This window comes from Prunus avium, chromosome 5 (assembly GCF_965620075.1).
Source record: "Prunus avium chromosome 5, drPruAviu1.hap1.1, whole genome shotgun sequence".
NCBI classification, from domain to species: domain Eukaryota; kingdom Viridiplantae; phylum Streptophyta; class Magnoliopsida; order Rosales; family Rosaceae; genus Prunus; species Prunus avium.
Window position 1 is genome coordinate 26,691,767 of NC_142288.1, and position 14,995 is coordinate 26,706,761.

General features: G+C 36.4%; 1 protein-coding gene and 1 long non-coding RNA gene across 2 annotated transcripts; one reads left to right on the plus strand and one right to left on the minus strand.

Annotated features, from left to right (window-relative positions):
* Positions 1 to 7,506: 7,506 nt before the first annotated feature.
* Positions 7,507 to 9,611, minus strand: LOC148294587 (uncharacterized). Its single transcript, XR_015836098.1, has 3 exons — positions 9,195 to 9,611; positions 8,731 to 9,107; positions 7,507 to 7,956 (listed from the first exon to the last, which is right to left on the minus strand). It is a non-coding gene; the product is annotated as an uncharacterized LOC148294587 (long non-coding RNA).
* Positions 9,612 to 10,832: 1,221 nt separating this feature from the next.
* Positions 10,833 to 14,605, plus strand: LOC110766871 (serine/threonine-protein kinase 52). Its single transcript, XM_021970270.2, has 6 exons — positions 10,833 to 11,407; positions 12,279 to 12,400; positions 13,031 to 13,227; positions 13,373 to 13,547; positions 13,852 to 13,986; positions 14,098 to 14,605. Exons 1-6 carry the CDS (start codon positions 11,086 to 11,088, stop codon positions 14,302 to 14,304), a joined length of 1,158 nt encoding a protein of 385 aa, XP_021825962.1. The 5' UTR covers positions 10,833 to 11,085; the 3' UTR covers positions 14,305 to 14,605.
* Positions 14,606 to 14,995: the final 390 nt, after the last annotated feature.

Here is a 14,995-nt window from a genome sequence, read left to right on the forward strand (position 1 = left end):
TGCAAATCAGACGTCATGGAAGGGTTTTTGTGATGTAGGATGTACGGTATTGGCTAGGTCCTGGTTTCCACAGGTAGGTCGAGGCTTAAAAGGACTGAAGCTACCAAGAAAATGCAGATTGCGGCTTGGCTGCTCAGTATGTGTTCACATGGCGATCAATGATTGTATAATTTCCAAGCTACACTACGAGATTAGAGCGCTTTCCAAGCAAAACAAACACATTCCCTTTTTAGTTTGATGCTGGGTATAGACTTTTTGAAACCCTTTATTTTCCACGATGGCACAAGAGTAAAGCCAGTATATGTAAAATGGCATGAATCTGAATTAATGCTTTTCTTCAATAGAGGAAAAAAAATAGTATAAAGCTTTTCTTCAATTTTGTAATTTTAGAAAAATTAAGCAACAAATTTAAGTTTTATTCAGAAGAGATTTGATTTTAGAAATAAACGGAAGGAAATTGAGGAGATACTAATCTGTAGAGCGAAAAGATACTAAGTTGGGTATTTTAAGTTGTAAAAGGTTTTAGGGTATCTAATTTAATATAATCATGTGGTTGAGATGAATTTGGTCCTCACATGACCTCATTTTCAGATCCTTAAGTGAGCAGGACTGCTCGTTAAAAAGTATGATTCATGTTCAAAATATGACAACATAAAACGCTAACTTCATTGATTATTTACTAAAAGAATAGAATGATGTTAAACGAACCCTAAAATTAATTGAGTACATCCTATGATCTAAGTACATCCTAATATTTAAATCAAAATGTAAAATTAACTAAGTAGACCTTATTTAACTATCAAAAATACCCATGGTACACCCTAATACACTATCACACAACACCAAACCTAGTCATAATTATCCTGCTTATGAATTCATTTTCCATTCTGAATTTTGGTTTTTTGTTGTTGTTGAATTTTGGATTGTTTGCCTCATAAATTTGGAATCTGTGTGTCAATGTTGGCATGAAATTTCAGCTTTAATTTACCACTTTCCATTCCAAATGATTCCATTGAGTGTGATCAATTGGTACTCAACTGGTGCTCTATGGATGGTTGGTGATTTGCAGTGAATTATATGGGATAGTTGAATTATAATTTTGGTATGTTTCAAAATTCGTAAGGAAAAATTCAAGCAAATTGTGAGTCAATTTTTTGTAGTTGATGCTAAGAAGCATAAACTGGAAACTGAAATATGACTTCCAATAATAATTGCCTTCTTGTAAGGATTTGTATTTATGGGGTGCTATGAAACTTGGGAAGATTTTTCCTTTGGGCATCGAAAAACCATAATTTATAAGCATGTGTTCATATCTTAGCATGAAAAATTGTGCAAACCATCCTTATCTACAAATTAGGTGGTACATGGAACATAATTGATTCTGTAACAAATTTGCATGATTAGTGCTTTCGTCGGCATATATAGGATACAAATTGTATTTACTAAATAACGATAAAATAAATTGTTGGAGTTTATTCCAAGATTCTTGGAAGTAGGATTTTTCACTTACGTTTGATTATGGTTGAATATAGTGAGTAGGTTGTGCTTATTAAAATTACATTTGTTTCACAATTCAATATATCCTTTTTGGTAATTTTATATTAAGATAAATTAGTAATTCAATAAATAATTTGATAGTATGGCGTACTCAGTTAATTTTAGAGTTCCTTTAGAAGTAATTAAAGAATATTACCATTGCAATCAATATATATACTTTTTTTTTTATGCTTGATGCTCCCCTCCTTAAGGCATAATATTTGAAGGGAGCTAAAGTAAATGCATGTCAAGTCGTTGTGGAATATTTCTTCTAGGCCTCATGTTAATGAATTGGGCTTTTAACCCAATTTCGATACGATTAAATTGGCCTTTATTTTGTGTTAAACTATTTTTTATTTTTATATAGGAATCAAATTTAATCAATATAAAGAGCCCAAGCTAGAGTGAACCAAAAAACGAGTTCAAATAAATGCAACAGAAAAAGGCATGAAGTCCACTACAATCATAAAACTCAAAACAGGCGAAAAACCCACTACTAAAATAAACCCACCAAATGCCGAAGGGTTGCTGCTGCCATGACCGCCTCCGTGAGGATTAAATTGGCCAAATAATAATGTTAAAGTGCCATAGAGGTTTGAACATAAGATCACGGATCTGCAAATCAATGTCATTTTTCAGTGGGATATACCAATTTGGCGAAATTCAAATTTATTAGTTGGGGTTACAGGTTACTTCCACGATAGGGCAGTTCACTTATTAGATGTGTTTGCTCTAGATGAGCCTTGACTAGAAAGGCACCAAAATAATGACTTTGCTACTTGGAAACGACATTGTTGCAAAACATATTTTGACTTTACTACTTGGAAAACGACATTGTTGCCTCTTATCCGTTGCCATATGCACGAACACAGCTCACATATAAGGAATCAATTCAATGCCTTCTTCCATTCCCAACATAATATGCTTTACATATCAGGATATATTATACCTATAACTTTAACTCAGGCACTTATAATTCGGTTGCATGTGCTACTACCTAGGCAAATAAAGTTTTTTTATATTTTATTTTAGTTCAGACTATCACGTGTGCTTATTTTTCCATCCCCGAGTTGAACACTGCGCTCGACACTAACATAGAATCTTGTGAGCTAATTCAATATTCATGGCAACTCTCACATACTTCTTTTTAGTGTAAAGTGGAATCAATCCGAGTGTGGTTATGTAGAGGCAAACGTGAATGACTAGGACGAAGTCTCCATCATAATTCCTATCAAGCACTTTAGTGAGTGTGATGCTGCTAGGTTAAATGAAGTGGGTGTGGAGAGGCCTTTCCTATCCTTAGAGTTAGAGAGTGTCAATTTGAAGTAGCTAGGATGGTTCAGTCTTTGGCAGCAAATCGGTGGTCGGTGGAGAATGGGTATGCATGTGAAAGCACAAAACCAAGAACAAAATATTTTGTACAGATTATATGGTCCCCCTGGACTGGAGATGATCATATCATTCAATATTATGTCCGAGAGCTTGCATGCAAGATTCTTTTGGGCTATATGTATATCTCTTGGCCTTTTTTGAGCAGAAATCTGTTGAATCACACCTAAGTATGCAAACTTGGTATTATCATGTTAATGTAGGTGATCCTAAGATTATAATTATGTATATGATTTTTTCTATATTATAGACACTAAATATGTATTTGTATAGGGTCGAACAAGCTAATGGGTTGGGCTGTGATATGAGGCAATCGATTAGGGGATGCCGATGTCCGGCCCAAGCGTGTCGACCCTATGAGCTGAGCTGAACCTAAAATCATATACATGATGAGGCCCAGCCCACTTAAATCATACAACGTTGGCAAGTATGAATCGACGCGGCTCAGGTAGGAACATCTCTTTGCGAACCTCTATTTGGGGCTCCATCTCAGCCATTGAAGTGATCTCAACGGCTGGAAGAAAAAAACAAGCTCACACTAGAATCGGGTACGCTGCAACTTCTCTTTTGCCGCTCGCCCCTTTTTTCGTTCATTCCTTGCGATGCTTTCAAGTTCCAAAAAGCAGTTGCAACTGAAATTATTGCACTGAAACACTCCCTTCATCCGCATGCTTTCTCCTCTCTCCCTCCAAAAATATCACTCCCTCCAAAATCACTCCCTCCAAAAATATCACTCCCTCCAAACAGATGCTCTCTTGAAGAACACAATTTTTATTTTCTGGTTTGATATCCTCCTCCCTCCCTCCCTACAGTCTACCCCTCTAATTCTCTATTATCCTTCTTCTTTCGCATGCTATGTTCTCTCTCCCTCCAAAAATATCCATTCCTCCAAAAAACAGATGCTCTGTTGAAGAACACCATTTTTTTTGGGTTTGATATTATCCTCCCTCCCTCCCTACGGGCTACCCCTCTAATTCTCTTTTTTTTTCCTTCTTCTTGAGCATGCTTTGTCCTCTCTCCCTCCAAAAAAACAGATACTCTCTTGAAGAACACCATTTTTTTTTCCTGGTTTAATCTTCTTCTCCCTCCCTCTTTTCTTTTTTCTTCTTGTTTGGTCATTCATACCATACAAAGCAAGTTACATCTACCTCTGTAATTCAATTTTCTGTTTTCATTTGGCTAGTTTGGTGATTCTGGTCTGCTTCATCAAAGTGGCCTTGAGTTCATTACTTGATGATTGGAGACCACAAGTGAGCACTTGGCTCTGGTTCTATACTATTGGTTTTCAAATCTTTGAGTTTGTTGGCATATTGGTCCAGCCCATGATGGAAGAAGAAAGTAGTCTCCCACAACTTTCTGGCTCCTTCTCAAGCTTCACGTGATAAGTTTTGGAGGAGTGCTTTTGAGATGTTCTTTTTATAATTAAAGGGAATATGGCTGGTGTCTAATAATATTGCATGGAATGATGATGTCTTTGGTGGGAGACAATGCATGGTCCAATGATAAAGAATGTTCTTTCTCTTTGGCTGGCCATCACGTGGGTTGGTATGCGGTTTCCCTCATTAGGAGAGTTGCTGCATGGGTTTATACAAGGAGGCAGCAACCAAAGCTGGAGCAGAGAGAGCGTGTTGCACCAGAGAAGACGCCGTGAGACAGAGAGAGAAGGGTGAGAACACCATCCGAAAGCCATCAGTCTTCCACTCTAATATTGTGAGAGTGAGAGAGTTAATTGTGTACCACTCTACTAAGTGTTTGAGTGAGGTAAAAGTGGGAGAGTATAGTGTGGTGTCATTGTACTTTCTCTGTGTGTATCATCAAGCCCTGGGCATTGGCTTGGTAGGATCTCTCTGTGTGTGTATGGACTATAGCGTTAGTATCATTTATGTATCTTAATGTATTGACAATAGCGTTAGTATGTATCATTTGTATCTTAATGGGTCTATAATAGTATTAGTAGATAGTAGATATCATTTCTGTATCTTAATGTGTTGATAATAGTGTTAGTAAATATCATTTTTTTTATGTGTTGATGATAGTGTGAGTAGTATGAGTATCGGATCTATATCTTCATGTTTTCGTTATACTTTCAGTATATCTTATTTAAACTTTGTATGTTCCAGGTATAAAATGGAATATGGGTTTGAACTTTGTTTCACATAGGCGAGTACGGTCTTATAATCAAGCAATTTCTATGGATAAACGTCAGTATTAAAATTCACAATAAAATAAGTTTATCATTGCTTGCACTCGTTTACAAGATGCTGACTATATTTATATACAAGTATTCTTAAGAGTAAAATAACATATCACTAATCTGATAAATATTCTGCACTAGTCAAGACCACATGCAGTTGTCTTGGTCCCACACCTACACTACCGTTTGTCCAGCTCTGTGTACATGCACTAGAATATTGTGTTGTCTGCTTAGTGATTATGTCATGTCTTCTTCTCAACACTCCCCCGCAAACTTGGCTCCCGGGAGACAAGTTTGGATACCAAATGAGAAAAGCGACCTTTGGATAGTCCTTTGGTAAAAACATAATTGAAACCAGAAACATTTCTTGTGATACTCTAAACCTTTCTTCTGATACTCTTCTCATACTCTGTTTAGCAAGTTTAAAAGAAATTAAAAAACCAAACAGATGAGCCAGCAACATAACACAAGCAAATGAAACGATGAGTTCGAATAACATTGAACAAGAAAATTATTTTAATTTCTGTAAGTGGTTGCTAACCTCCAATGTCCCAACATCAACAATAAAAACCATTTTAAAAAACCTCTTAATGGAAATCCTCTTCTAAAAATTAAAAAAAAAACTGCATTCCTGCTGCTAATAAACAAATTACCATTTCTTGAATCCACAAGTATGACCAATCTTTTCACTTCATTTAAAAAATATAAACATATCATCAATTTCATCCCCAACTTCATTTATAATAATTACCAAATTTGCAGGGCAACCAGAGCCATCAATGCATAGCTGGAAATGTATCATCTCAGTGCACGATTAATACCTATCACTGTCATAAAGAATGACAATATCTGCAATAGCAAGATTAATACCAAGTTCGGCAGCTCTGATAGAAACAGTGGAAGCAATGGCTTAAGTGCTTTTGGTGAACAAAACATGAAATAAATAACAGAACATGAAATGCAATATTATACGCTTGAAGTCAATAACAGAACATGAAATACTTGAAAAACAGGGATGATGATTCTGTGAAAACAGAAACTGAAAAGGGATATTTGATACATTTCTGAAACGTATGCTTTGATTGTTGTTCATAGTATTTTGAAGGGTCAGAGGGTTGAAATGGTTCTGGGTTTGGAATATGATATTACTGCTTTTTGGTTTTCCCATTTTTGTTTGTTAAACTGACATACATATCATCTCCAAATTAATTAAGTCCCATACAAGCTTAGAATCTGTGTTTAAAACTAGCTCTGTCTGTCTTCAAAGTTTGTTTCACTTGATGTGGGTTCTGTGTCAAATTTGAGATCTTTCACTTGCACACGTACCCTGTAGTTAATTCATTTTTTATGTTTTAATGCTTTGAGATGTTTCACTTGAGCATTCAACAGTCCAAGTTTTCTGAATACAATGACTTTCCCTTTTCACTGAAAAGGACGACTTTTTTTTATTTTTGGGCAGCCAAAGTATGTCTTTTATTTCCATTTGTAAATTATTGTTTGGTTAATGTAATGCATATGTTGTAGCAGGATTCTATCAAGTATTGAAGGAGAAGAGCAAACACTTTGACGAAAATGTGAGTGACAACAAGAGCTTGATTATCAATGTTGAGTTATCCAAGTATTGGAGGAGAGGAGGAAACGCCTTGAAGAGAAGCCAAAAAAAAGAAAGCGAAGTTCATGGAGAAAAAGAGTTATCCAAGTATTGGAGGAGAGGAAGAAAGTGAAATCATAATTACACAAAGGAGAGACAGGCAATGTGGAGAGAAGAGACAGGCAGCAAGCGTTTGTGTGTCCACATGTCTAGCAAGTAATGGGATTGTGAATAACATTCCTCTGTTGAGGAATTTAGGTACTAAATAATTACTTGGGATGGGTATGTTTTTATGCTATCAACAAATAATAACTTGGGATGGGTACTAAATAATATTATTTTTGTGCCGTCTTCAAAAACCAAGTTAATGCTAATACTATATGTGGTTAAACCAAAGCAACAAGAGGACAAAAAACCACCAAGAGGACCAAACTAGTGAAACAGCAAGGACAAGAAAATAAACCAAAGCAACAAGAAGATATGTTGAAATCAACCATGTCGTCTTGAGTCTCACGATTAAAGGATAAAGAAACCGAAACCAAGGATAAAGAAACCGAAACCAACCCCAAACCCACCTTTGGGATACATGGGGAATCGCTTTCAATATTCTGTTTGTAAACTGATCAACTAGTAAGGGGTAAAACCCAAACGACTACTACATTTTGTAACATATGTACATTGGGAAGTGCTTTCAGGTTATTGTATGACAATATGGCATAACATCCTTTTATCCACCCTTCTCATATTGTATCACGGTTATTGTATGACAATATTGTATGTACATATTTTCTTCGGCTTCTCAAGTTAAAAAAAAAAAAAAAAAAACCTTTCTAATTAAACAACATGCACCTCTGTGTTCAGACTGAATTGCTAATATATTCACATCACCGTAATCAAAACAAAACAGTGTTGCATGTGTGTTCACACGGTTGGTAATACCTCTCAAGTTCAAAACTAAGGCAGTTAAACATTCAGCCATAATCATACATCTATATATTGTAGCATCCCTGCAACAAGTCTACAGTAAGCTTTAGCCAGACCATGCACCATTTGACCACTAAATGAAATTTTATCCAGCTCCATCAAGTGTCCAAAGCAGGTCTCTCTAAATCTTCTCCTTTGTTCATCATTAAACTTTAACGCAAAATTAGAGAGTACTGTACTCGGCACACATAGATTATTCACCCTCGCCGAATACACCTCTGATTCAGGAAAACAAAGCTCAAACCCAGATTCCATTTTTGACCTGCAACATACACCATTTACACAACTTAATATATACTCATATCTATACTACTCACATTACAATAAACACATTATGATAAAAAAAAAAAAGATACCTAAATCCATACGAATGACATATAATGAACACATTCAGATACAGACTCTGATACCAATATCCATACACTATAATGAACACATTAAGATACTCATATGATACTGATATCCAAACTACTCACAGTATTATCGTGTTGGTTCAGATACACATCGACACTATTATCGGTGATAAAGGAAGACTGGATTGTTTATGTGGCCAGTTTAGACTTAAGAGTATTCTTTCCATAAAACATAAATGACATTATCCTAGCCATTGTAATAGTTTCCTACTGCATCTTTCTAAAAAAGATACTCATATGATACCCAAATCCATACTATTCACACTGTTATCAAGACATTCAGATACACAATCGGATACCTCTTTCTTAAAAAAAAAGATACATAATAAGATACCCAAATCCATATTACCCACTTATTTGCAAGATACAAAACAGACACCCATATCCATACTACACACGTTATTATCAACACATTCAGATACAGAATCTAACACCGATAGAAATTCAATATGTCTTGTCAGATCACCCATATTCAAGACTAAAAGATAATCACTTAGCATTGACCCCTATGAAATAATCACCTAAATCATTCAAAATTAAATTTTTCGTCTTTGTTTTCTATACAACCAAAAACAATTAAATACTAAAGATATCATCATCAGCAACATCAGAATCATCCTTACTTTCGTCCTAATCAAATTGGGGCAGCAACGTGAATTGCTATCTTTCAAGCTTCTCGATACAAAGTATCTTCTACAGCAAAGAGTGAGGAAGAGGTTGATACACTTTGACGAATGCTCAGACCAGAATCACCAAACTAGACAAATGATGGGTAGATGTAATTTGCTTTGTATGGTCTGACTCTGAATGACCAAACCAGAAAAGAAAAAAAAAGGAATTAGAGGGGTAGACCGTAGGGAGGGAGGGAGGAGAATATCAAACCAGAAAAAAAAAAATTGTGTTCTTCAAGAGAGCATTTGTTTTTGGAGGGAGGGATGTTTTTGGAGGGAGATATTGTGGTCTTCAAGAGCACAGATGGGTACCAGATGGGTCCTCAAGGCTTCACAAGTGCACAGAACAGAATCATCAAACCAAAAAAATGAAAACACAAAAAGAATTACATTGCATGTGCTTATCGGGATAATACCTTGCTTTGTATGTTTTGAATCACCAAACCAGAAAACTGAACAGCTCTCTTTTTTGATGAAAAAATGGGGGCAAAGTGTGCAACCACTCAGAGCCGGGGAGAGGTTAAGGTTAAAGCTCTCCCCATGGGATTTGAACAGCTCTCTTTCCTCAAACAGAATAGCAAACCAGAAAAAAGAAGAAAACCATGTTCTTCTACAGACAGACAGACACAGAGAAAGACAGAGAAACAGAACTTTTTTTGGAGGGAGATATTGTGGTCTTCAAGAGCACAGTGCGTTTGTTTTGGAGGGAGGAAGCCACGTTCCAGTGGTATGGTTTTACCCACTTTCAGTTACACTTGCTTCTTATCATCCGTTAGATTTGATCCAACGGTGTTCTGATTTAGAGGTTCGCAAAATGACGTTCCCACCAGAGAATAGCCCAGTATGAATTTGGTTCTTGTTTGGAGTAGTTGCTAGGTGGACCAATCGGTAGTGGTGGTCCGGTTTCAACGAAGTTCATGAATATGACTTGAGCTAAAAAGCAGATTTCAACTTCTATACGTTTTTTGGGATTCTGGTTTTCTGAGTTGTGACCTTCCAAAGTGAAAGCGCCAAAACAACAAGTAAACGGCGCATAATTGGAGAAAAAAAAAAAAAATCAATCTCAAGATTGAAAGACTGAAAAAAGATTGGTTTGGTTTGAGTCTCCAATTGAAAGATTAGATTATAGAAAGAAAGTCATTTTCATTTTTTCTAATTATTCCGGGGTGATGTGCTGCGCTGAGTAATCAAAGCCCAAACGTCAAAATTGTCCCCTTTTTAAAAATAATTAATCACACGACAGTTTCACACGTCTTGGGAATTACTTGCTCCACTAGTTTCGTATTGTAATTACTAATTAGTTATTTCTAGTATTTTTCTAAAAGAAAAAAAATATTATAATTTAGCTAGCAGAAAGAAGGGAAAATATCGCGGTGTATTATAACATAAACTCTTTTTTGTAACATGATTTAGTTTAATGGAAAAGAGCATTGATTTGCATATAGTTGTCTCAGGTTCGAATACTCACGACACTGTGGTAATGTGTATGTGTGTGAGAAACCCCCTTCCACTTAGTTTAGACTAATGAACCATAAAATTAAAAGTTGAACAATGTACTCAATAATTTTGCTCCATGGTCCAAATTATGTATAAAAATTTCCATTCTTTGCACCTAACTTTTTTTTTTCTTTTTCAATTAACTAATTTTTTTTTTCATGTGCCCATTTTTAGTAGATATAAGATAATATTATTTTTAAGTTGTTACATAAAAAAAATCAGTATTAAAATAAAATAAAATAGTCTAGAAAGGTAAAAAGTGAAGAAGTATTATATAGTACTAAATATTTTTCCATATATGACTTTTTATATAAGAAGTAAAAATGGATTCTAAAAAAAACAAAAGAATATAAGAAGTAAAAATGAAAATAAATAAAGAGAAGGGGGTAAATAAAAATAAAAAGAGAGCGGGAGGGGAAGGGGAAGGAGACCAAAGTGGGTCAGAAGACTCAGAAGCACACGTTGATTGTAGGCAACACCATGTGCTCACATGTCACATGCCTGCCCTGCCCCTGCCCCTCTTCATATGCCTTCATTTCATTCATAGCTTCCTCCTTTTACCCTTTTCCTCTCTCTCCTTAGCCTCTCATCCATCATTGAGTCTCAGTCAAAACTCTCTCAGTCATACAACTTACACAAAAGAGAAGAAAGAGAAGAAGACAACTCCCCCAGGCCCCAATTACACAAACAAAACGTCACAGGCAAACCACCAGTCCAAATAAACGAAACACCAAAGCCATAAAAACGACTCTACTCTGGCTGGCCCTGTCTGATTCAATTTTGAGTTTTTGAGGGTCGAAATTTGGAAAGATGAAGGAGAGCAGTGATGGGTTTGTGAGGGCAGATCAGATTGATCTGAAGAGCTTGGATGAACAGCTGGAGAGGCACCTCAACAGGGTCTTGACTTTGGAGAAGAGCAAGATCATGAGAGACCCAGAAACCAACAGCAACAGCATCAACCTCTCCACCTCCAATTCCACCACCTCCACTTCTGCCATGACCCTCTCCATTCCCAAGCGCCACAGGCAGGACTGGGAGATCGACCCCGCCAAGCTCATCATCAAATCCGTCATTGCACGTGGCACCTTCGGCACCGTCCACCGTGGCATGTACGACGGTCAGGATGTCGCCGGTATCCCCCTTCACACTCCTGTCATTTTACCCTCTTCTTCTTCTTTCTTTTGGGGTCCTTTCAAGTTTCTCACTTTCCTGATTTTCTTCTCAAAAATCCCATCCTTCTCTTTCGATTTCGATACCCATTTTTAGAAAATTTTAATCTTTTGTTATTAATTGTTTTCTGCTGTATGTTATGGTTGTTTTTATTAATTATCAATACCCATTTGGTTTTTTTGCTTTAATTTAATTTAAAGTTTGGAGATAATTGGAGATTTGGTTTGCAGTGGTGAAATGTAGTTGATGTGCAAAAGCAAGGTTGATTTTGGTGTGGTTTTACAGTGCTTTACTTTATTTTGGTCAGTTCAATATTGGATTAGGTGAACTCTGTGGTTGATCTTGCAAGTCAATAAAAGTTTGCTGCTTTATTTATATATACATTTATGTGTAATATATATTTGTAGCAAAATTCCAAACGCATATCCAATGGACTGTAATGAAGATTTGCCGATTGTCCACTGTAATGTGCTCTTATGGAATCCGTGACTCGTACACGGGTTTGTGTTGAATTTCCTGTTGAGAGCAACAACTTGGATAATGTTGTTGTATTTCTGAACTTTCATGTGATCCCTCCACCTGTTAGTTGAAATCTATTCAACAGCTGAATAGGAACACTGCTCATAAATACATATCCATATTAAGCAAAACTAAGATCCTTAGTTGCCAATATGTTATTGTAGTCACTATCCTCATCATTATCTAATCCAATCAAATTATGACCTTTTAGGTTCTTTGTATTTGGGCTTCCTTTTTTATTTATTGGTTTATGATGATACAAAATCGGGTTGCGAATTTTACAATTCTACTAACGGCTCCTTTCTTAACATCAGTTAAATTACTTGACTGGGGTGAAGAGGGTCACAGGACAGAAGCTGAGATTTCTTCTCTAAGGGCAGCTTTTACTCAAGAAGTTGCTGTCTGGCATAAACTAGATCATCCTAATGTTACTAAGGTAACTTTCTGTCTTTGCAATTTATTCTCTTTGTTAAGATTTTTGCAAGTCTCATTTGGTTTTGGTTGGGTTTTCTAACTTTTGCGGTTAAGAATATTGGGGCCCAAATTTCATTGTTTTAAGAAAGCCTCTAGAATATGGAATGTTAAGGACATTCACTACCTCACGGCACTAGGGGTTGGTTTTTCTGGCGTCATCTATAGTGTGTCAACAGAGTTCTAAGTTTCTCTAGTAATACGATTGCTCTCCAGTCAACACATCAATATTCTCCATGATGTATCACAGCTTAAGGTTGTACTTATAGCCGAGAAAGTTGTCTTCCTCTTCTTTGATATGCTAAGTTGCATCCCTCACCACCTTAGTGAGGTAAAGGCAAGAGTTATTGTATCCTGAAATTTCAGAATTTATCGAGTAGTCTCAGGTATATTGCAAAGAAGTTAAACTGTAAGTTTTAAAGTACAGTAGTAAATATATATTCCCTTTTCTTTTGTCAGGATGCCATACATACAACAATTCTGTGTGCTTAAATGCTGCTTCAATTCATTAAATTCTTACACCTTGCAATCACTTTATGGTAGTTTTGCTTCTAGATTGTTTCTCACTAAAAATTTGTGGTCTATTAATGTCCAGTTTATAGGGGCGACAATGGGTTCATCAGAACTACAAATACAGACTGAAAATGGTCAAATTGGCATGCCGAGTAATATCTGTTGTGTCGTCGTGGAATATCTTCCTGGGGGTGCTCTGAAATCGTACCTCATTAAGAATAGGAGAAAGAAGTTGGCTTTTAAGGTCGTTGTCCAGCTGGCACTAGATCTTGCTAGAGGGTATCCCTTTCCAGTATTTCTTTTGATATTTGTAATCTCCTTTTTCTTTCTTCAGAGCATTGTAGTTTGGCAGATAAAGAACGACCTCCAACTTGTGTTTTTGTCCAGCCACGTATTTAGACCGTACTTGTACTATATTTTGCAGGTTGAGCTACCTACACTCACAGAAGATTGTTCACAGAGATGTAAAGACAGAGAACATGCTGCTGGATAAGACACGTGTAGTCAAGATTGCAGATTTTGGGGTTGCTCGTGTTGAAGCTTCAAATCCTAATGACATGACTGGGGAGACTGGCACACTTGGTTACATGGCTCCTGAGGTATTTGGTCTAATCTATTTGCTTAAGATATTCTGGCTAGGACTTCACTAGCGTACCAGAAACTTTTCCTGTATCTTCTGGAGTTTTCTTTATGTATCTTTATAGACAATGTTGTTAATGGAAATCTGGGGGATGGTAATAATCACATGTGTAGGTAGTTTTGAATATGACTTCTCTAATTGCATGAAAAAGACATTATTGGCACTTCCAAACCTTATTACCTTGATGAAAAGAGGACAGTTTTGCTGATATAAAGAATTGTTTATTCGATGTATAATGACTTGCCAAATTGGGTGGGTTACAGGTTCTCAATGGCAACCCATATAACAGGAAATGTGATGTGTACAGCTTTGGCATCTGTCTATGGGAGATATATTGCTGTGACATGCCATATCCTGACCTTAGCTTCTCGGAAGTGACTTCAGCTGTGGTTCGCCAGGTAAACTATTCTCCTAGCTCAACCGTTGGCCCATGTTATCCTTTTGTGTTGCTTCCTAAAGTTATAAAAGTTCCATGAAACTAATTCTTTTCCTGTGCTTTGCAATCACAGAATTTGAGACCAGAGATACCAAGATGTTGTCCAAGTTCCCTAGCAAATGTAATGAAGCGATGCTGGGATGCCAACCCAGACAAGCGGCCAGAGATGGATGAGGTAGTCTCAATGTTGGAGGCTATCGACACGTCGAAAGGTGGAGGTATGATCCCTCAAGATCAGTCTCAGGGTTGTTTTTGCTTTCGCAAGATTAGAGGGCCTTGAAGATTTATTCATTAAAAGAACAACTGGGATGATTGTTTTTAAGATCAAAGAGTCCAATTTGTACTTATGATAGCAACAGACAAAAAGAATTTGAGATATCAAAAGAAGATGAACAGAAGGTGGTTGGGGTATACATTTGATGAGCAATGCTATTTCTCATTTTGTTTGAGGATGTAAAGCTTTTATTTATTATTGTTCCTTTTTTTTCTCTTCCTTTAAATGAATGTGTATTTATTTGACTTGCTGGCACCACCAGCTCCTTGTAAGATCCATTATATACTAGTATTATTGTTATGATTAAGTTGACCTTATGTTTATATGTATTCATTTGGTGTGTGCCCATTCGTCTGATGTGACATGGTCTGACCCAAAAGAAAAAAAAAGAAAAGAAAAGAAAAACAAATGAGCACAAGGAATTGAGAAAATTCAGGCAAATATACAATGCCCCAATTGAGGTGGATTGCAAAACAGAATAACCCTCAAAAATTGGTTGGCCATAAAAGAAACTCAAGAATTGAAGCAAGAAACTCTTTATTTTGGTTTTTCATCATCTTCATTCCAGGTGGTTGTCTTGTAGTAGGTGTGGCATGTATGATGAGCTGCACCAACCCAGAAATTGAACACAAACCATTGGGAAACCTACCAAAATCGTTCAAAGAAAAAAAGGTCATTCACTCTTCTTTTGAAAATA